The sequence below is a fragment of the Saccoglossus kowalevskii genome, chromosome 5 (assembly GCF_978046115.1).
Source record: "Saccoglossus kowalevskii chromosome 5, keSacKowa6.1, whole genome shotgun sequence".
Classification (NCBI taxonomy): domain Eukaryota; kingdom Metazoa; phylum Hemichordata; class Enteropneusta; family Harrimaniidae; genus Saccoglossus; species Saccoglossus kowalevskii.
This window is the reverse complement of record NC_140645.1, coordinates 31538815-31564097: the sequence shown is the minus strand read 5'-3', so window position 1 is coordinate 31564097 and position 25283 is coordinate 31538815. Positions and strand designations below refer to the sequence as shown.

At 35.6% G+C, this 25283-nt stretch overlaps 1 protein-coding gene across 1 annotated transcript; it reads left to right on the top strand.

Annotated features, from left to right (window-relative positions):
* Nucleotides 1-58: 58 nt before the first annotated feature.
* Nucleotides 59-24776, top strand: LOC146746058 (uncharacterized). The gene is made up of 16 exons (XM_085498927.1): nt 59-1736; nt 8197-8339; nt 9013-9354; nt 15007-15327; nt 15522-15617; nt 17108-17425; nt 18458-18799; nt 18930-19256; nt 20251-20568; nt 20782-21048; nt 21153-21449; nt 21589-21840; nt 22339-22469; nt 22571-22663; nt 23141-23227; nt 23550-24776. The coding sequence occupies exons 2-16, from the start codon at nt 8276-8278 to the stop codon at nt 23559-23561; spliced, it is 3267 nt and encodes a 1088-aa protein (XP_085355053.1). The 5' UTR covers nt 59-1736; nt 8197-8275; the 3' UTR covers nt 23562-24776.
* The last annotated feature ends 507 nt before the right edge of the window (nt 24777-25283 follow it).

The following is a 25283-nucleotide window of genomic DNA, read 5'->3' as shown; positions in this document are numbered from 1 at the left end:
GGTCACGTCACTATTTGGATGTTAGCAAACGGAAGTTGTTCAAAATCGAAGGTTATGAGAACACTACTTTCTGCAAGGTTATCGTGCAGTAAGTTATATTATCAATAAATAAATAATTAGAAACATTGCCATGAATAGAAGATCCGAATTTTCGTTGATATTTTAGTTTTTTTTGCCGATTTCAGACTTCCCTTTCCTTGAACCAACCATTGTCAGTTGTTTAGCTATAGGTGTTTGTAATTGACAAATATAGAAGATAATCCCTATTCACACCTACCTGAGCCGTAGTAATGTTTGCCGATCATAAATAATAAAGAAGGAGAAAAATATGAATTTTTAATAGAAAAAAAAGTTTTTTTTTTTCAGCAAAGAATATATGACAGCAGATAGAGGAAATGAGGAAAAGTGTTTTTATTCATATTTTAAAGCACACACACACACAAAACCTAAAATAACCATTCTGCTACCTTAATTCGATTCTGTCATTTGGCGAATTACTAATCAGCTGGACACCAGCTGAAATCACTATACAACCTGAAGCAGCATGTTTGCATTCGTGCATGGCTCCAACAACTATACTTGTTTTAGTCTGAATATCTCTATTTATTCATCTATATGAAATGTTGAGCAAATTGTGCTTGTAGGTTTATCTCAAATGAAAGTGTTTCGTAAATTAAACAGGTACTGTTTATGACATATACGTTTATAAATCTTGAGAAAGCGATGAAATACTCGTAAGTTCAAAATGTTTAGGTTTTTGTCTGTGAATGTTAGCTGTTTATTGTTGTTCTGCACACGATAAATACAATGAGAGACGATTCTGTTATCATTTAGCATGCAAGTACAACGATTTGTTCAGCTTAACGTTATAATATGTAATTAAACATTTATTTATGATCGTGATACCTAGTGTTAGTATTTCGATGATATCAATGAACACAGTCATCGTGTACATTTAATCGAATAATTTAGATCATGACTATGTTTTGTTTCAGTTTTTTATGAAATAATGAATAAAACATTGAACAAAATGATGAATATTTTTTAGATTATCACTGTTTCAACAACAGCACAGAAATGACTCGAATGATGAAGTTACATGATGTTTGTACACGCTTAACCAAGCATATTAATTTCAGTGCATTTCAATGTAATAATAATTTATTATGTAATTGAGGCCAACAGTACCACATTCACGTCCTTCTTCAAATTGAGGTACATGGTACGTTAGCCTCGACAACGTGATTGTGTTTTAATTCGCCTTGATTTTTTCCACTTATGTTAAACAGATTCCCGTGAATAATTATCGTTATGCTGACGTTGTTGTTACCATAGTAACAGGGCCCTTCTATATACATGATGTAATATTTCCTTTCTATTTAAAGGTAAATTTTACCTTATTTAAAAGAGTGTAAAATATCTGACTCACTGAAGTAAAATTGTGATTGCTGGTTAGCATTATTGCTTTTATTTTGATTATTAGGCTTGTAGCAAGTTTCTCTTCTGAATATTACAGTTCATGGACTAAAACAGCTCACCGCCCCCGCTCTCACAATTTGGGATAATTTATTCATGCTAAACTGATTTTGGATGCCCCGTTCATAATTACCATGATTTGAACAAAATAGTATATAATTTGTGTTTTGTATCTAAAAATTACGTTATTATTCTCTTTTATGGCTACTATTCATTAAGGAAGAGATTGTAGGTAGAGGAGGAAAGATGGCCCGTTACAGGTTTGTGATCTATTTCTATCATTGAGATGCGTCAGATCTTAGCACAACTATTCTTCTAATATCTGGCATTCTCAAAATGAGTGGCTGCTAATGGCACGTTTTAACTGTATAAATGATATTTGGTAATTCTGTTCTCAACTCATATTTTTGGCATACCCTTGCACAATAGCTCGGACAATGGTGCAGCAATTGCAGTAAAGTTGGGATACCTGTGATACTATCCAACAAGCCCAGAGAGAATCTCAAACTTGTGGTGATTCTCGGTATGCAAAATAACAGCAGTACCACATATCAGTCCAAATCTTTGGGATGTTCAACACACATGTACCTCCCTTGAATGTAGCGTTAAACCGTTCCACCAGTCCATTGCATTGTGGGTGGTAAGGAGAGGTTACTAATTGTTGGATTGACAACAACCGACTCGCCATCACCTCACTTACAAACTGGGTATCTTGATCGGACTATACAAGTTTGGGAACCCCACACAACAACACATGACAATACAGTCTCGAGCTGAGCATTATATCTGTTCTAATTAGTCCCCGTTCGGACGCAGTCCGAAAACGGGGACTTATGTTTTGAGCTTCGTGTGTCCGTGCGTGCGTGTGTGTGTGTGTGCGTGTGTGCGTGTGTGTGTGTGTGTGTGTGTGTGTGTGTGTGTGTGTGTGTGTGTGTGTGTGTGTTTGACCGCTCTAGCCAATAGTTTTTGTCCGGACCTGCGCGTACTTGTACGGTCTCTAAGTCATTTCCGGAAAAATAACGACTTCCCTCCAAAGGAAAAAAATCGCATAAGGCGTCTGACTTGTAGAATCGCGTCAAGTATCGGCATCTCTAGAATGCCCAGACTTACGAACAAACGCAGCGATAAATTATTAGACGCAAAACGAGGTATTTGCACTACTGCTGGTAGTAAAATATCTAAGTTGAATTAAACTACTAACCACTAATAATGAATAAAGTTATTAATAAATCAAATAGTTGCGCCTATGTTTTTTTTCTATGCACTTGTTCTGTTTCTTGTATCCTTACTCATGGCGAGCTTCTCAGGAATTACTTGGGATTTACATGGTTGTCGTGATTCTTTCATGAGATATCAAGTGTTTGAATTTATTAAACAAAACCACTTTACTCTTTACTGATTTTTGTGTCCTCCAGGAAACGCATTCCGTACCTTCTGATGAAGTGAGGTGGCAAGTGGTATGGAAATCACCTATGTATTATTCACATAAAAGTTCACGTTCTGCTGGTGTTGCCATACTTTTTAAACTAAATAAAAATGTTAAAATTTTAATTTTAAATAATGTTGTTCCTGGGCGTCTCTTGCACATACATGCCGTGGTTGATAGCGTTCAGGTTCATTTAATTAATGTGTATGCTCCGACAAACGGGTTTGGACGTCTTGAATTCTTTAAAGTTTTAAAAACCTTTTTGAACAGTTTAAATAACCACCCACTTGTTATTGGGGGCGACTTCAATTGCACCCTATGCCCTGAGAATGATAGAGCTGAAAGCCCTGAACCAAACTTTTTATCTGAAAACTTCCTCTTCAATATTTTACGTCGGTTTAAACATTTTGACGCATGGCGTCAGTGCAACACATTAGCCGAACAGTTTACTTGGAGAAAAAATGAACGCAAATCCCGTATAGACACATTCTATGTATCCAAATCTATTGTGTCTAGAATTAAAAGTAGTTCCATCTGTCCACATTATAATTTCTCCGATCATTGCCTTGTTACACTTTGTCTTTCAATAAAGTCTATAAGAAATCATAACCCTGTATGGTCTTTTAATTCTAGTCTTCTTAACGATCAAGTTTTCTGTGAAATAATTAATGATTACTGGCTTACATGGCGTAAAAAAAGTCGCATTTCAATAACATCCATCTGTGGTGGGATATTGGAAAACTGAAGATTAAAGATCTCACTGAACAGTACACTTTCAAGCTAAGTAATAATTATAAACAAACTAAAACAATATTACAACATGACATCAATTATATTGAACTTCAAATGCAAACCAAGCCTAATCTCGGCAGCCAGCTCAATGAAAAGAAAGCTCTGTTTGGAAATTTAGTAAAGTCCGAAACAAGGGGGGCAGTGATTCGCTCCAGGCACAAAGTACTTTGTTCTTTTTTAACTTTGAAAAACAGATCTTCCTCAACTTGATGATGATTTAAAAGAGAAGTGCGACATGGATCTAAGTTTTGAAGAGCTGACTGCGTCTGTAAAACCAATTTCTTCAGGTACATCTCCAGCTATCGATGTCTTTCCTGGCGAATTTTACAAACATTTTTGGCCCACCTTGTGTTCTGATCTACATGATGTCTGTCTTGCCTCGATCAAGGATGGAGAGCTTCCGCTTTCATGCAGACGAGCTGTCACCACTCTGCTACCTAAAAATGGAAATAATAATTTGTTAAATAATTCGCGTCCAGTCAGTCTATTATGCTCTGATTATAAGATATTGACCAAGGCTCTGTCCTTCAGACTCAAGGCAGTGCTCAGTAACATAATTCATATTGACCAGAGTTACTGTATACCTGGTCGACAGATATTTAACAACATTAACTTGATAAGTGACGTCATCACGTATGCAAATGATAACAACACAGCTCTTGGTATCGTATCTTTAGATCAAAGAAAAAGCGTTTGACCGTGTACACCACGATTATCTGATTAACACTCTCAAAGCATTCGGATTTGGTGATAATTTCACTAAATATATCAATTTGTTGTACTCTGGAACCCAATCTCTTGTTCGAGTGAACAGCAATCTCACTTCCCCTCTGCAATTCGCCTGCGGCATACGTCAAGGCTGTTCACTCTCTGGTCAGCTGTATTTTATTTGTATTGAGCCGTTGCTACACAAAGTACGAACTGAGAGTGGTATGCAGGGTATTCAAGTATGTGATTCAACGAGGGAGAAAACCCATCTCACTGCGTATGCTGATGACGTCCGTTTCTTTTTTACAAATAACACCGATTTCTATAGATTGCAAGAATGGTTGACCATATATGAACAAGCCAGCAATTCAAGGATCAACTACGCAAAGTCCCGAAATTATTGGTGGGACAATGAAAAACAAGAACTGATATGCCCTTGAATATCAACTGGAACAACGTAGTTCTTGGCACATTTCTTGGGAATACACCTATGTGGCTTGATAAAAAATGGACTGATGTTGGTGACAAAATACAGCTCAAGCTTGAATCGTGGACTAGGTATGCGCCCTCTATTTCTCACAGAGAGCGGACATCGGTTGTTAATCAGTTGATAGTGTCCAAATTGCTACATAGGCTAGTTTGTTTATGTCCTCCCAGTACTCTAATTAATCATATTCAGAAACTCTTTGTTGATTTCTTTTGGCAGGGTCGCCATTGGCTCCCTGCAGAGTCTATTTATCTAACGCCTTCACAGGGTGGTCAAGGTTTAATTCATTTACCATCAAGAATTGCCTCCTTTCGTTTGCAATACATTCAACGTTATTTTTACTCTAATTTGAAGCATCCTAGTTTTTATTTCAACAGTTACTTTCTTAAACGTTTTAATAATTTGAAATATGACCAACAGTTGTTTGTTACAAATGTACCACTTTCTTTTTATAATATTCCAGTGTACTATTGTGAGCTTATGAAGGTTTGGTCCTCCATCTCAATTATTAGAAAAGGGCAACCGACCAATTATTACTCTGTTTGTCGGGAACCGCTCTTGTACAACAGTCTGATTCTGCACCCTTTGCATGGTGTGCCACTCACTCTCACACATTTTCGTGATGCGGGCATTAAGACAATTGGAGATCTTGTCGCGGGGACTGCGTGGCTGGGACGTGACATCTTGTATAACAAAGTGACGATATGTTCTAGAAGGCTTATGAATGTTGCACTTGATGTGGTGCATAGAGCTATTCCACCCCAATTTTAAAAAATTATTGAAAATTGCAGTGACAACACTACACAAGTCACCAACTCGAATTATTTACTCGAATTATTTTACGAGGATGAAGACAATGACATACTTTTAAATTGTCCATAAAAGGAGTTATCTATAAATTTCTTATTTGTAAACTTTATTTTTCAAAGCTCACTACATATTTTTACAACGTATGGACAGATATTCTCTCGTTGGAAAAGGAACATCAGCCTCTTTTTCGCGACTGTTAACTGAAACCAATAACCACACTTACAGTGGCGGTTACTACATGGCGCCTATCCACTGGTAGCTTCCTGACAAAATGCCCGAATCCAAGAAACCAGAACTTGTCGTCTCTTTGAAGAAAAAAGATGATTTGCTCCATATTTTTCTTGAATGTAGCCGACTAAATCGACTCTTTGTCATTTTCAAATATATTATTTGTACATTACTCAATGTAGACAGTGTACCAATCTCCTGCAGTTCACATTACAAGATACAAGAAAATTAACGATCATTCGGATGTCTGTGCAGCAAAATGTTTCACTACTCGCCTAAAACACAGAATTAAGAGAGAATACGACTACCACATGCTTACCAAGTCACTGGATGTCTTCGAATTTCAATGGTGCATAAATTGTGCTGTGGCAATACTGGATGGAGATATACTATGCTTTGCCGATGTACTGGATACTGGCTGAGAAAACAAGAGAGACAATCTGCCGTTAATAATATCGTTATATCATACTCATATTTAACGTTTTTATAATATTGTGATTTTACAAATAAGCTTTTTATTGTATATAATGTAACCAATGTGACATACACTCGTAATATTTTATTTTATAAGTGAACATTGATACATGATTGATACTGTAATCGGAATTTGAAATTTTGACACTGTAATTAGTCAATGTTATATTTTTCTATACTCGAGGATTAAAAATCAGAAATGAATGAATGAACGAATGATGAGTCGCATGGAATGAGAATTGATAAACTGATATGGTAAGTTATAAGTAAGTCCCATTCATTTGTTTCGTGTATGAATAATTCATATCTGACGTTGTGAAGATTTTCTAATAAGTGCATGCGTCATTAAACTGGCTTAGGTGCGATATTTATTACTTACTTGGGCAAAGTAAACATTTCATTAAACTTTTGAATTTTGGAGTCAGTAACGTATATCGTGTGACACTGGGGTTTGTGGCGCCTTGAATTACTACAACAAATACAAACGATATGTTATACTACCTTGCGTTGATGTTAATAACCATGAATGCATGTTCATAAATATCTGTCGCTGTGTTGTTTAGTAAAACGAGGCTTGAACCTGAATATACGACGTTCCCAACATTACAAAATGCATATGTTCATTGTGACCAATGAGAGTAGACCTCTACTCTACCCTACCTCTAAGACCTGGCTTGACATCAGGAACACAACCAGCCAGGCATATGTATACACATCCATTCAGTTTTTTCGACTTGATTACATTGTTTTCCCAAGAAGAATTTGTTTCAGTTTTAATTTGCTTCAGACTTTAATATTTAAAACTGTATGTGACGTTTAATTGTGTACATGTGTTTCTTGCGTTCAATATATCTATTTGATTGGAGGATGGGAAATTAACTTATCAGTGATTGTTTTTAAGTTGATTTAAATAGGCAAAATGTCAAATTTTGAAATCCTCACATTTAAAAAAAAATGTGTGCCATACCTGGTTGATATTTGATGGCATGTACTTAGTGGAGGTTGTGTCAGACTCTCCCAAAATAGGCACAATGAAGATCTTGTCTTCGTTTGTACTCGGAGCTTAGAAATAAATTATTCGTTTTTTTACGTTTTTGATGTTTAAACGGTGTTAACATTGTGAGCTCTGTCACAAGTATAGCATATTATCAATTTAAAAATATCAAACCAAAAAGGCTAACATCATTGTTCATGTTTCAAATAATGGGCATTATTCCTTGTTTTTATCGCGTATGCGTGTGTGTGTGTGCGGGGGGGGGGGCAAACTTGAATGAATTGCTCCAAGAATTTGTATCTATTCAATTTAACATTTCCATGTAGGTGGTGTGTATCACATAAAATACAACAAATAATCCATCAAATATTATTGTATTTTAATTCATTTACATTGCGAGTGAACGAGTGACTGATGTGTGATGTGGAGTAGCATTGTAGTGGTCGCTTGAGTGAACGGGTACTTCGTCTGCGGCCTGGCACAACGCAACGATAGTCTCTCCAATTCGCTGCTGCGTAGCGAGGATTCTGATCAAAATGGCTGGAAATCCTGCGATTGTAAGCTTTCTAGAAAAAAACAAAAACAATACCGGAAATAATTGTGAGAGTTGAAATTGAAACAGTGCCCTCTTGTGTCGATTTTCACTTATCTCATCATTTCATAATGCGCCACGCACATTTTATCAGAATATTATTGTATTAAAAAAAATAATTCTTTAACAGTCGAATATTGCTGGGTTTTACAATGTAATTCAGAATCACATGAGCAAAATTACAGAGCATTTCTCGCTTTTATAAATAGTTATATAGAAAAAGGTGTGACCTTTGAATAGATCACGTGATTTCTAAGGGTCAGAAGAAAGGAAGTCTATATCGGCAGTATGTTGACTGGATACCGATTATTGGTGAATGGTTATTGTGCTTTGATTATTGGAGCTACAATCTGTGAGTATGATATACGTATGTCATAATATACTGTAAAGGAACGAACTCTACTAATACAATTCGGATTATTTAGGCAACATAATTATTTCTGTTACACAAGGAAGTAAAGCATGTCACATCTAAGGTAGCTGGCGTATTACTATATATAATACTAAACATAATGGCATTTGCTGCTGCGGTATGATTAAACACATAGCAATGGAAGCAAGGAAGCTATTTTATTCATTGATTACATATATAAAAGGGGTGTAGTTTTGTGATTATCGAATGCGCATGTAGCATTTCATGTGAGATGCCCGATTGTTTGAACAATATTTTAACAAAATAAAAAATACATAATATTATTATCGTTCCACATTCATTTTTACTGCAGCATTATGTTTTAAATTATGTTTTAATTTATGTTTAAAGCTTTCTCCATTTACTGATTTGTTGTATTCTCAATTTATCTAATGAAACTAAAGACATCAAGCGTGATGATCAACTAACTTACCAAACAGCTTTCGTAATAATAAATTAAACTATTACAAATGTGGTATGGCATTATCTAGTCATGTAAAATAGATTGGGGTTGTTTGCTTACGAAGTTGAGCTAAAAGTCAATCCGCTTGAACCAAAGGTATACGCTTCAAGACGTGGTGAAATTGGCAAAGTTCTCTTCTCTCTTCTTTAGGTTATAGTTTTGATGTTGTTGGACCGACAGATGTTGATATTCTACTAGGAGAAGATGCTACTCTACAATGTGTCATCACAGACTGTGCTGGCTTCGTCGGAAAGTGGTCTAAAGTTGATGAGGATGATGATATATTTACTCTAATCAGCTCTGGTGGATACATAGGCACTGGTCACGATTCTACAAAACACTCTGACTGGAGTGTGGATACTACTGGTATAAACCACTATGATTTACACATACCCAATGTATATATCAACGATGAAGGATGTTATTTTTGTGGGATTGGAAATGCAGACAGTAATAGTATGTCTAATACATGTGGAAATCTCAGAGTCATAGGTAAATAAGTCTTGCTTTAAACTATATGAGCCTCTGTTTAAACTCCAGTGCCTATTGTTATCGTTTATAACACTGTTCGCTGTCAATGCGTTCTCATTGGCGTTCTCGCGTTGAGAAATCGTAACTATTTACGTCCAGAAAATTTTATGGGAGACTTTTTACATGCAGTTTGCTCGTGAACTTTCCATGGGTATCAAAAATACAAGCGTCTATGGCATTGCAGGCTTACTGCTCTGTGGGTGTTTTTCATCACGAGTTACCACTGCATGTACTAGTGTATTGAGTATCCACACTGTCAGTTATTGACCGATAACAGGGTTCAGACAGGGCTGTTCGCTCAATTACAATGTAGTGGGTTCGACTACGTCGTCCTTTAAACACTGCAACGTTTTCATTGGTCAATTGACGCCACGTGCCGTTCAGTTATCTGACGATTACTTGCTCAAACACGACGGCGCGACATTCCGCAATATCTGATGTTTGTCCACATGTGAAAGGATTGTTCAAAAAACAACCCCAAAACATCCTGGTCATTTTCATTAGCACAATTTCCAATGAACGTGTTTTGCTTGCTTGTGCACGTTGTACGCGTGACTGAAATGCGAACGCCGTAGATGCGCTGCATGTGTTAGCAATTTTTCAATTACATAGAATGAAAAACTGCGCACTGCCCACTATAACGTGATAACAGAACTCTGTCTGGGAAGTTTACATAAATAATCGACGCCACTGCGATTCACCCGATCCTTGTCCTGTTGTTATGCAATAATTGGCAGTGCGTCGTGGTGTATTCTTTAAATCAAATGACTGCGCAAGCCTTTGTAACTGAATTCACATTGGGAATAATGTTCAATGGAAACGTTAAATTATTGGCGTGTTGTTATAAAAGTGTGTTCATTAAACAAATTGGCTATATCTCGTATATATATTCTGGAGATACGGCGTGAACTTTGGTTCCAATACTACAATAAACTATGTAATAATGGTTTGAATAAATGTACGAAGTTTGAATAATCTTCTATCTTCTATGTGGCAATAGCTTTTTTTACTCCTCTATTCCGGCTTGCAACAATAAGTATGTATAATTAAAATAAACCGTGGCAATGAGTGTACGGCAATACGATTTCAATGATATACCATTGACCTTGAAAACATTCTGTATACAATAATTTAATTTAGTGGGGAGCAATCGTTAAGATAAGGATTGACACGGGGGTCGCATGCTCGTGTGAAGTCCAATATTAGAACGATCACACGACCATCAGTACACTATCCTGATTACAACACGTACAGTTACACGCGTTCGTGGTGCTTTCGATTTGGATTGCGGGTGAGCGTGTGTACGTCGTTAGGAATGAGTGACGCTACCAGGGTTCAATTGTGGTATGTTGCTTGGCTTTCAGAGTATATTTTGGGAATCGCATAGCTGATATCGTAGTGACCTAACAATAATCACACAAGTCACTGTATGTCGTTTTCATCATTTATATAACACACGTCCATAATTGTTCGCTTCAGGACTGAATTGTACGTTAGTACAGAGTAGTGAGCCGTTGCTCTCCTCGTGAGTGTCCGTCATCCTACTCACTTACTGTTCGATCGTCACTCTTCTAGATTTGTATTGGGATGCATCGTGTTACCGTGAGATAACTACGCTCTCTTGTGTAATCATGTGTAATAGTGTGTGCTCACAGCGACTGAAGTGAATACAATTAGGACAGCAGTCACTTCTGTCATTGCTCATATAGCCAAAGAAAATATTTTCATGTACATTTTCATTTTGATATATCTCAGAATGGCGACATGGTACTTTTCCAATCATGGAGTAACCTCACTCCAGTTACGTTTACGGGGTGGAACGTGTCGTTTTTTTTATGAATACATGTCAAACCGAGGACCGTAAAAATACAAAATAAGGCAAGAAGCACGTGCATAAAATAAACATCCAATTCATTACATATAACACGTGCGACATTTGTTTACATATAGATTTAGATATATTTAGATTTCAAAATTTAATTTGTGAACAGAAATGCACAACGAACGGCAAAATCATGGTTTGCTAACTTTAATATAATCCAAACAACAAAAAAGTAGAGGCGGGATGGACCTTGACGAAAATATTCATAGTCTGAAGCGACGGGATGCACTGTGTGGCAAACAAAGTTTCCGTAAAAATTGGATATTCTCTAATGAGAACTTCATTGACGAATTTGGAATGTACAAGTTTTCCATCGCGTCCAAGTGGTATAGGCAATTTGGTTGGCAAGCAAATAGTTTGTTCCGTAAGACCATCAATTAATATATTTACCGCCTGCCAGCAAAGACATATATATGGCGAGAAGGTGGCCCATTTCAATTCTGGAACTTCTACCAGCGCAACGCTCAGTACGTCGAATTCATGCCACCGGACAGGAAATAACAATGTTCGCTCGATTAACTTCGATGGAAGAGCATGAAACAATTTAGTATGAACACGTGCCTGTGTAAATTTCCCTATGTAGAGAAAAGTAACTAGAAAAACTATAATTAGAGCAGCAATGTCTATGTTCATTTGTGTTGAGATGTCAAAAACACTAGAGGGTGAGACAGGTACATGGGTTGTTTGGGATAACACCAACAGCGATGCGTATATATATTAGCAGATACCGTATACTAGTATGCCAATTCGTCTAAATGATCAGTAAAATATTGCCGACTTTGACTAGTTTGGCGAGTGACAGTCGATTAATTTTGTCATGTTTAAGAAATTAGCCGAAATTTCTCTTGAGCACGCACAGGCGGCTAGAAAGTAACTAGTAGATGAGTCGTATGTGTGAGATACAAACAGCTCTGACAAACAGGAAGTTCGCAATGATCCATTGACGCTGCAATTGAAAAAGGATGCCTCGAGTATAACATGCGATGTGTGAAATGTGGCAGTTACAGAGCATATCATGATAGTTGATACATAGTGTGTACGAGGGCACATGGATATCAGGTTTTTTGGGTATATTGGGGAGGAAATAAGCAGTGGATTTCTTCGATTTTTGGAATGAAACCAAGAACAAATTTAATGAGAATCAGGATGGTGTCATGTGCATCTTTTACATGTTGTAGAGCGTAGGCACATGATATATAATCTTTCTTGAATATATTAATGCGAGTGTCGCGGTATCTGTGGCCGGTTCCGGTGCATACATATAGTCACGTTGGGATGATTGAACAAATTATGCACCATCGCTACTTATACCTATATAATTTGTCAGTTCGTTCATTTGTAAAAAATGTGCACATAAATTGTTTAGCATATGGTCAATCGAATCATGTATAATCGGCGGGGCAATGATGGGTAAAGACATAATCGAGTATAAATTGTAGGAGTCCGAATTTGCAAGGGGTATAGTGAAAAGTGTGTCGTAAAATGTATTTTTGTCCGGGTTACCGTAGGCAATACATATATTTTATTTTCTTCGATCTGTTGTCTCCGACGTGTATCAAAATCACTATAGATTACTTCATTATTGTTAAACTCGAGAGACTACGCCGACTAAAAACAAGTTCCGTGACACATGACGATGTCCATCACATCGACCCACTGGTTTCCATCGCCGAAAAGGATGTAATTCAACCACAAGTCACAGTCCTTCTATGAACACGAGTTTAACAACTGTCACGCAGAAGTCGTACATTTAACATATATAAAATCATACCAAACTGTATCAATTTTTACAATGATTTAACATATTTAATGTATATTTATTGTGAACAAATATAGCATAGTTTTTGCCATAGTTATATTATAATGCAACAACACAGTCACAAATATCCCCTTAAACAACAGCTACGTTTACATGACAGCACTCTATTCTACTACTCCCACCGATTAACAGGAGATTATCTGCATTTACACGGTCGGGCCAAACGAGAGCCGAAATCCGCCCGAGTTCCATCGAGTTCGTTCAGAGACGAACGATACACCGACCTCAATTACTTAGTATGAAAACAAAATTGGCTGAAAACAATTTTGGTGTTGTGCTTCTGTTGTTTTGTCATTACATGGCACGATGTATGTCAGAATATTATCCTGTTGAGCTGAAAGAAAAAAAAAGAAACAGTGGTGTTATGATTTAGGTATCTCGAATAAACAAGATACACAGCAGCTAAAATACGTTAAATGTGTTACAGCCTATTCGCTTAAGTTATTATCATGCAAATTGACCATCTTGTAATTGTTTAATTGTTGTGATATGTGTAACAATTTCAACCTAAAGTTAGAACACGTCGCCGTACCATGATCACTTCTACGATTTTTATCTTTTCTTTCGATCTGTCTAATCGTCCTTTCAAGTTTTTGTCGCAAAATTTCGTACTCCATTTTTCAGTTTCCCGTTGAGCTATTAATCTATCGCAGTATTCCGTTACTCTGCAAAATAAGGATTTGGGGCGTGTACCTCTTCGTTAAGCCAGAAATTACAAATAATGGTGTCTCCGCCATAATTGCAGTGAGAGCTTACTTGGAGAAAAAGATTGAGGACGCGATGTCCGCCCGATTGCCGGAGTCAAGTCGGGGCCCAATCCTATCAGAGCTCAACTTGGCTCGGGCCGAACGCGTTTATACGGCCATATATTGATGGCTCGAGGCGTAGGGCTCCGATAAAATGCTCTCGTGTAAACTCAGGAAACATATTACAAATATATTAGGACACTCCCCTGTAATACTTGTTATCTGCCCATGGCACTTGGAATTTAACAAGTGATGCCCCATTTGCTTCGTTAATGTAGCAGGCACACGACACCGTATTACGGTAACGAACGCCTGGCGAATATTAAAAAAAAGTTTTCAGGTGGCGAAAATACTTTGATGCTCACAGTCAGTGTATGAGGCGTCTAAATCGGATAAAGCGCACAAGTATCGCATCATCAACGCACATATACAGGACGAACAAAGTTCAATTAACGGACATCAGCGTACAAGTAATAGAATTGTACGGCATAAAGGGTAGGCGCAACGCAAATACACAACAATCTTAAATAATAATACCAATGTCGATTTAATTAACATCGTGGTCAACATGAAATGCAATTAAATATTAGTAATACTTTAACACAAGAACACTATTCCGAACAGCATATTTTTATGTAATTGACGGAAAAATCATCAAAGTTGTAAACAGAAAATTGTGTAATAAATATTAGTTGAAAATAACCCTCACAGAACACAGCAAAACAAGGAAAAAACACGATTGACGCTGCAGGTCGGCGTCCTGTCTACACCATTCTGACGTATATCGCACAAGGAAACAAGACTAATATGAATGTGATATAGTTATATAGAGACAATAATGAAATGTGTGGTATTTCTATCAGTACGAGTCGATATACGATGAAGTGTAATTATATTTTCTTAAATTAGCACGAAAGGTATGCCCGAATTGCTAAACAGTATTATACAAAACAATTACAGTGCGTGAGCAAAGATTGGCCAAGGAAGCCATTCTCAAAATTCGTAAATAATAAACTCGCCGAGCAGTTACGTACACCGTATTGGTCAAAGTATGGCTATTACCTGAGAAGATAATTTAATGCTATTTCTATCACTACTAGCTGATATGCAATAAAATGTAATCATTGATAGACTATGTTTATATTAATTATTTTCGTATGCTTCAGTGCCACTATCCAGTCGACCAGTGCTCACCAACTTTAACCATGGTGACACAGCAACTGTGACTAGGAATGTCATGACCACGTTTATCTGCACGACTTCAGGAACTAACCCAGCAGCGACTATAGAATGGTATATTGATAGTACACGGATAACAAATGGTATAACAACAAGTGACAGACAAAGTAATGGTTTATATGACACTACAAGTACATTACAGTACATACCAGTATGGAATAGTGACCAAGATAAAGATATTAAATGTGAAGCCTATGTATTTACCACACATACACACTACAGTACATATGTGACATTGGATGTATTAGGTAAGTAATGGTTTATATGACACTACAAGTACATTACAGTACATACCAGTATGGAATAGTGACCAAGATAAAGATATTAAATGTGAAGCCTATGTATTTACCACACATACACACTACAGTACATATGTGACATTGGATGTATTAGGTAAGTAATGGTTTATATGACACTACAAGTACATTACAGTACATACCAGTATGGAAGAGTGACCAAGATAAAGATATTAAATGTGAAGCCTATGTATTTACCACACATACACACTACAGTACATATGTGACATTGGATGTATTAGGTAAGTAATGGTTTATATGACACTACAAGTACATTACAGTACATACCAGTATGGAATAATGACCAAGATAAAGATATTAAATGTGAAGCCTATGTATTTACCACACACACAGTACATTACATATGTGACATTGGATGTATTAGGTAAGTAATGGTTTATATGACACTACAAGTACATTACAGTACATACCAGTATGGAATAGTGACCAAGATAAAGATATTAAATGTGAAGCCTATGTATTTATCACACATACACACTACAGTACATATGTGACATTGGATATATTAGATATGTAATGGTTTATATGACACTACAAGTACATTACAGTACATACCAGTATGGAATAATGACCAAGATAAAGATATTAAATGTGAAGCCTATGTATTTACCACACACAGTACATTACATATGTGACATTGGATATATTAGATAAGTAATGGTTTATATGACACTACAAGTACACTACAGTACATACCAGTATGGAATAGTGACCAAGATAAAGATATTAATGTGAAGCCTATGTATTTACCACACATACATACTATAGACAGTACATATGTGACATTAGATGTATTAGGTAAGTTAAGGTTTATTTGACACGCAAGTACATTGCAGTACATATCAGTATGGAATAGTGGTAAAGTTAAAATAATAAATTATAATTCTTAGGGTATTAGATTTTTCTAACGTTATTGTTTTCAGCGTTGTACATGCGTCGTTTTAAATGAATGCAAATTGCTTAAGCGAGGTCCATGATAAAGAACGTCAACACAATGTGAGCTTAACAATGATCACAAACCAAGTAATGGGCGCAATAAAACGTTGTTAGTTATTACATGTAACTATTACAGTTTTATAAACTCCTAATATTACTCTGGTGGGTGTCACTGCACTAGTATTGTCAACATTGTATCATGCTGAATTGACCTCAGTCTCTTAAAATCCACGAATCACAACTTTAGTGTATACGCCAGCTAAATTTGGGAATTATTGATTGGTATAGATAACATGTCCATAATTGCCATTCCATTTTAATGCTAATGCGCCAATTTTTCATCTCATCAAATTTGTAACTTGACCTAAAGAAAGTATTATAAAAATAAAACAGTAAATTACGCATTTTACACTGGTTGATGACAGACTATGAAATGACGTTTAACATGAATAAAGTTATATTCTTCATACATTGCCAGCAGTTTTACTTCACACTAAATGTCAAAATGGTCATGTAGCCATGGTGTTTCTATTCATCCTAAACATGGTTTGGTCTGTATTGATTGCACAAGTTGGACTATTCGGAATTGCCCATAGCGTTATTTCATCGTTATATCAAGCATATTTAACCGAACTAGTTTTGCTACTGAAACAAGTCAAAATTTCTGTTGAAATTGTATGAGGTGTAATTAACTTGGCATTATTTCTGTAATTAACGGGGGATTATTACTGCTCCGGTTTCACAAACCAATTTATACATTTGTTTTTTTATTCAGTTCCATCATCATCGCCAGTGATAGATGGTTATACCCATAATGACGACATTACTGTAAATGCTGGTATGTCTTCTACCCTGACTTGTTCAGCTACGGCAAAACCTGCTTCTACTATAGAGTGGTATATTGGCAATACACTACAGTCGACTACGATGACGTCACCTACTCCTAATTCAGAAGACAGTGAATTATTTGATGTATCCAGTACATTCACATTTACACCACAGTGGAGTAACCATCTACAATACGTCAAATGTAAAGCTGATAATGATGCTATTGGAAATGCTGTAGTGACGAGGGTTAAACTTGACGTAAATGGTGAGTAGATTTATTTATTTGCCGTGTCCAGATTACAAAATAATAATGTTAAATAATGTATTGTATAATGAATATTTAATAATGTTATGTATAATGAGTTATTATGCCATCGGTTATTTGATGATGTTTCCTTTAGTTTTGGGGCGTTGTTTCATGTCTTCTTGTGTTCACACTCAGTACATTTAAGATTTTCTCAATCCAGCGCTGTTTACATATCACAATTCGTGATTGGCGGCCGATCGATCGTCGCACTAACGGCCCCGCCAATATAATGTCAAGCTACGCCACTATAGTTAAAATTTTGATTTATCATTGTATGCTTCAATAACATTCATTTTGATTTGTGTCCTCAATATATTTGTCGGTGATGTACGTATCAGTGAATTCAATGTTTGGATGAACGCATGCGTCAATCGCCTGTGAGTTTCAATCAATCCAAGGGCTACCAACCACGATCTTATTAACTCTCTTTCATCCTTTTTTGTTCGGTACATTTATCAAATACATCACTTGGTAACATTCCCGTTCATTTCTCTCTAGTAGAAAAATATGTCGATTACGATGAACTCAATTCTGCTGATTTTTAGAAATATTACACACGTCTGAAAACAGTGTTACCACTAAGATGTAAGAGATTCAAATTTTCGCCCACACTCTACAATCACCAGCGTTTGTGGTCGAATAAAATGCCGACGTAGTGTGTTTTTATATTCATTTATAAACTGCCCCTATGAAGGTTGCAAGTTATGGGGTTATCTTGTCTGTTTGTCGTAAACATTATCACGTTTCCTCTGAATGAAATATGACAATTTTCATCCAATCATGTTCCACTATGAATTCTTGAATATGTTGTAAAGTAATATGCACTGGGAAGTCGTTCTTTGAATTCGTATCAGGCCTTGTTAGTTGTGCTTCACCTGTACCCACATAAAATATGCCATACAAACAAATCATGACAAAATTACAACAATGTTGCATCAAATTGAAAAAAACACACGCTCTCTCATGGTCTTCTATTATATTTTCCTAAAGTTGCTGTCAATACAATTATAATATCAGATGATGCTAATACTGGTGGATATACAACAGGTGATAACGTCATAGTTACAGATGGTCTATCACATATACTCAAGTGTGAAACCATTGGATCCAAACCTGCAGCTTCTAATATAGACTGGGATACTGATAGTATAACAGTTGAACAGTCATCAAAGTCTGACAGTCCAAACAGTGGAGACAGTAGATTATTTGATACAACATCTACTATAGAATTTACACCATTGTGGTCATATCATAGTAAAACTATTACATGTGAAGGAAGTAATTCAGCAAATATACAACCAGTTATCACAAATATTAAACTAGATGTACAAGGTAAGTAAATAATGATATAATATAGTGTAGATAATAGATTATTTGATACAACATCTACTATAGAATTTACACCATTGCGGTCGTATCGTATAATTATTACATTAAATATTTCATGTTATTTCTATTTCAGTATCTCCTTTTAGTGTTATCATTTCAGAAGAGTCATCTGGCTATGTCATAGTTACTTTTGGTCACATGACTACATTAACTTGTGTTGCTATGGCAGCACGTCCCGCATCTGACATACAGTGGACTGTTGATAATGATAATCCAAATGACGATGAGATAATATCAGATAATACACAAGATAGTGATCTGAAAGATACAACAAGTACCATGACATTCACACCAACTTATCTAGACCATCAGAATACAACGTTGACATGTAAAGCTACAAATGATGCAACTATTGCTAAAGGACAACCTGTTATTAAAGAACTTATACTTGATGTGTGGGGTAAGCAAACCTATAACACATACATATTTAAAAGTGTACGCAGTTATATATATGCCTGACATACACATGTATGTAACTAGGTCACGGGATCGGGTCAAAAGTCACTGCGCCTATACTCTCAGCATCAAATTATTAATTCTCAATAATAATCGAGAATTCAGTCTCTATGTGTAATACATAGATAATTTAACTAACTGTGGATACATACGCTTTTAGCTAATCGAAGTGTGGAGCAGGAATCTCGAGTATCAGCAATGTCGTCACAGTTTTTTTGGCTTATTCAATGACTATGAATTCCAGTATGTCATTAGTGGTGACATCTAACAAATGCGGCTAATTTTTGGCTACAAATGCCATCTTCCAGAATGGGCTTCTATCAATTGAAATGAGCTAAATTGCCACTGAAAGATGGCATTAAGGCTAAAACATGAAATTAAAATGTTTCTAAATGAATATTTGTACATTTTTTCATACAACATTTGTATCAAGCCAAACTCTACACATGACAACACTGAACTATTACGAGTATGATGTATCAATCATAATTTCATAATATTTATAATTTATGTCAATATAAAACATTGAAGAGTTATCACGTGTCTACATTTCTGATTAGCGACTTGCGTATGTAACTGAAATGTGCGTTATTACTGTGAAGTAAATTATGGATTTAAATGGCTCGTCCTTAAATGTAAATGTGTTTACATATACCGGTATATAATGATAATAATAACCTTATTACATCTCTGGAAATAATACATTCTATTAGTAGTTGATATTATTCATAAAACCTATATTTTCCCTGACTGGACACATAGAAAATACAGTGAAGCCTCATTTACAAGAAAGACGGATAGAGTATAAATTGTTCAGTTTATATGAGTTGCTCGGTGTGTAGTTTTATTTATTATTTATAGCAACTATAACTATACCATAAATAAATGCATTGAATGTGATGAATGCATACATGACACGATCTCTATATGCCTTACAGTATCTCCAGACAGTTTATATTTTGATGGTTACCCTGACAACAGTAATGTTACCATGGCATCTGGAGAATCATTTCACATCACATGTATAACTACTAAAGCCCATCCTGCCGCCAGTATACTGTGGTACATAGATGATGATATAATTACCAGCAATGTCAACAGTAGAATATTATGGGATAGCGATGGTAGAAAAGACACAGTCAGTGAATTATCATTGACACCAAATAGGGAAGACTTTGGAAAAAAAATAAAATGTGAAAGCACCCATGATGTCCAGAATAATCCACAAACAATAATTTTCAATATGATTGTACAATGTGAGTATTTATAGCACAACTTAAGACTTGTTTAAATTATATGTTTTAGTCGTGCCATATTTACTAATGTTATGGACATATTAATTCTAAAATAATGGTACCTCTTGATAGATAAACCATAATTATGATTAAGTTCACAATACTAAAATATCAAAAACCAATACCATTCATTTTGCACACAGTTAACTATCAATATTTGTAATATATTGACAGATTTACCAACTGCTGTTAGTGACAATGTATATTATTGCAAAGTTGGTGACTCGGTGTCCATGGTCCTATCTGTGGATGCATATCCTCTACCAGTAACATTTGGTGCATGGATGAAAGATGATCTGGTACTAGACAATAGTGAAAATACACAATCAACAAGTACAGTCACGATCACTTTAGTAAATCACAATCATTTTGGTATATATAATGTAAGAGCAACTAATGATGTAGGATGGGTTATACTCCACGTTGAGCTGCTGCAGTCAGGTGAGCACAGCATAGATATATCCGGGAATATATAAATACAACTCAGATATAATATACATTACTTACAATATATTTTTTGATATTGTATATTTCATATATATTAGACACACCGGCAGTACCTGTTGGTATAAACATTATAGATCGTTACTATGATTCATTGACACTCCAAATACTACCCGGAAGTCTTGGTGGGGATCCAGAAAACGTTCTGTACTTTGTAGAATATCGTTCACCACTGGATACTGTGTTTGTGCCGTGGCCGTCAGATGGAATGGGAACACGCAACATGACTGTCTATTTACTGCAGCTAGAACCATCTACAGCATACGAAATAAGAGCAAAGGCAAAAAACAACAACGGAATGGGAGAGTTTTCAAGTATACAACTGTTTTATACGTATTGTAAGTTAAGTTACGCATATTTACATCCAATCGCCTCTATTCGTAATTGTCCGTAAGTTTTCAGACGCAAACTCTACTTTCAATGTATAGTCACAAATACTTATATTTACATATTCTATCCCCCGATTCAATTATATAGTTACACCAACTGTTACAATTGACGCTGGGACTAATACACTAGGCTGGTCACGACATGAAAATATTAAATACCAATGTGTGAAGATTGAGAAGAAAGATGCAGATGGCAAGCTGGTTGTTGTACAGGAATGCATTGATAGAGATATATTAATGTATAAAGTAGATGATACAAGACTTGCGTACATTGTGACATATTGTGAAATTAATGGCAAATGTGAAAATCGTAGGTTTGAACCAAACAGTTTATCTCAAGGTATATATTGAACATTGTCTTATGCCAAACATTACAACTCAATTTACAATACATTAGATTGTCATCAACACTATACTACAATACACTACATTGCACTACATCACATCACATCACATCACATCACATCACATCACACCACACCACACCACACCACACCACACCACACCACACTACACTACACTACACTACACTACACTACACTACACTACACTACACTGCACTGCACTGCACTGCACTGCACTGCACAGCACTGCACTGCACTACACTACACTACACTACACTACACTACACTACACTACACTACACTACAATACACTACACTACACTACACTACACTACACTACACTGCACTACACTACACTACACTACACTACATGTGAATGGATTATGCTTGTATTCTAACATATTTCTTTCGCATTTACTGTCGCACAGATAGCAAAATTGAAGACAAGGAAGGGGAATTGCATGTTTATATTATCGTGTGTTTATTTCATTCAGAACCTGTCTGTAAAACAAGTAATATTGGTATTATTAGTGGAATACTGGTTACCATGCTGATATGTTCTGGAGTTGTCATTGTTGTTTTACTTGTTTTATATAAACGTGCAAACAAAGACGGAACAAAACAGGTAAATTGATAAATTCGAAGGTCCCAATTTGGTAAAGTTTAGCTACGATGTTCATCTGTGTTATATTTATTTAATACAATTTTCTTTAATTTTATTTCAAGCATTCTGAAGATGATCGATCCTATACAACAGTTTCCCCTGTGACAGGAAAAATGGAAGACACCTATGAAACACCAATGGCAATGCAAATTAGGGTAGTAGTCATTGATCGTAGTCGCGTTCTATGCTAATCGACTATAATGAATTATGCTACTATAATTCTCTACTCGTATCGAATGAGTACCTCCAATACAAGTCTGTAATGTGATACTTATTTTAAAAGTACAACCATTATTTCGGCAAACCATAACATTGGAATATTTTTTGTAACTTTAATGAGTACATAGATACGATGTCTCGCTTACACTTACGCGTATGTTGTAGAAGTAAATGACGTGTTTAAATAATGTTTGTTGTTGCCATAAAAAACATTTCATATAATTCATAATTAAATGTTTTGATCTATATTATTTTATTTTAATATTAAAACTAAAAAGTTTTACCAAATAATTGTTATTTGTTGATAATATCGATAAGATAAGGGAACTTTTGTCATTCAAACAATATGTATGTCGAATATTCGTGTTGGAAAAAAAACATTCAATCATATTACTCAGTCTTTATTATTTCAGACGCATGGAGAAGATAATAATTACATGTCACTCTCTCCAGATACACGAGAAGTTGATTCAACATATCAGATGCCAGTTGGGGTCAAGGTAATATGGCAATGTGAAAACCAAAAAACAATTTCTTTAAATATCTTTAGCAATTCATGATTGTTCTAAATCGTCAATTACCAATTACTGCATCATACTAAGAACCACCTTCATTCGAGAAGTAATTAATATTTTGTTTATTACAAATATGCAATATAAGCATGTTAAAATGATTGATAGCAATTGTAATATTATAGAACTACGTGTATCATATATGTGTTCCGGCTAATAAGTCATTAATTAGGTTTCATGATATGGGTCATATTAGTACAGTCATAAATACATCTTGATTAAAATAATTTCATTTTTTTTCTTTTCATAGGAAAAAACTTAGACGATTAACTTGTTGCCACCAAATCAATGTAGTTTACCAAATACCAATTATTATTATGAATCTGTCACCGTAACGCCATAGGTTACAGCGTGCCGTACTTTTGCGGTAATTTACGGGGTATTTTTATCGTAACATATTAGAAAACGCGAATTCCATATATGGAACGATTACGCCCGTAACCGTCTTCCAATAATACAAACAAACATGGCTGTCCTCAGAATTTTGGCATTCCCATGATGTATAATAATTAGGTTATTATGAGGATACTGTAAAATATGCACTCAGACAGTACTCGGTAGAATCGACCTACACTGCATTGTCTTCGTGCATACAGTATCCTTGTAATAACCTCATATTACACAATGACAGCAACCAAAATAACAACCCGATTAATACAATATTTTTCGTTGGTGCATTACATATTTTTTTTATAACACAGCACTATTCATTTTTGAAATGTGAAAACTGTTACCCATGCCCCTGAGACATGTAATGTGTAATGTGTAAAGTGTGGTTATATTCATTGGAACAGTTGTGCGGTATCCGGTTTATATGCAAAGCATATACTCATTGTAGAAGACAACTTTGAATGAACTGAAAAATCCACTTGTCGATACGCTATTAGTCGTGCATCTCATATTAATACTATAGATATGAATACAATAATATTTTAGCAAATATATCACCTGAAAAGTTAACATGTTTTTTGTTTATTCACCTCACAGGCAATACCATGTGTAAATAACATTGATGAATCGTATTCATTTAGTCAGGTTTTCGGTTTCCTTTAATTGGACATTAACTTAGAAACAACAACTTTGCTCCACTGAAATGCGACTAATGTCTGTTATCATGACAAGCATGAATAATTGTTTCTCTGAATTGCATATAAACAATCAAAATATAATTGGTTGATATATAATTGAAGAAAAAACTACATATATGCTTGTTTCAAAGTGCCCGTTTCTTAACCGGTAATTAGTTGTGTAAATATTAGATGTTGTCTAGACACATTACCATTGACGGTAATATATACTGCACAAATAAATACTTAATAACTATGCGTAAATTCATTTCGGAAAAATGTCACACAATACAAATCAATCCATGTTATTATTAATTTTATATAAAACAGTGAAATCCTATATTGTGTCGTGTTTTAATTTTGCAGTGTTACTACTTATTTTTCCAAATAATTTGTTATAATTTACTTTTTATCAATTCTCATCGCAATTATTATCTACACATGTTTTTTTAACTAATTACGGCAATAATGAAATGTTATTTCTTTATATGTATATGTAGTCATTATTTTACAATATGCTGTAGTTGGATAATTGATTGGTGTCATTAAAGCCCCTTTCACAATTGGCGCCTCACTCGTGCGATATTTTTTTTTTCGAAAATATTTTTTCCGTCCTGTTGTAGAAGTGTTGTCTTTGAGTCGCAAGCAATATATAAAATTGTACGAGAGGTGAACGACCACTGCACCAGGATACAATAGTTGTGAGACGTAATCGTGCGATTATTTTCATGTTTCCGGGTGCAACAGTCGTACAACGGCTGCAACGGTTGAACGATGATGCGAGCAAGTCGCACGACATATGCGTTTTGTAGCGCCATATGTCGCGCGACCTAGCGACCCGTTGTACGACTACTACAACCGATCGTACAAGGCTACGACCCATTGTGCGACACACCGCACCACCTGTCGCGCGAGGT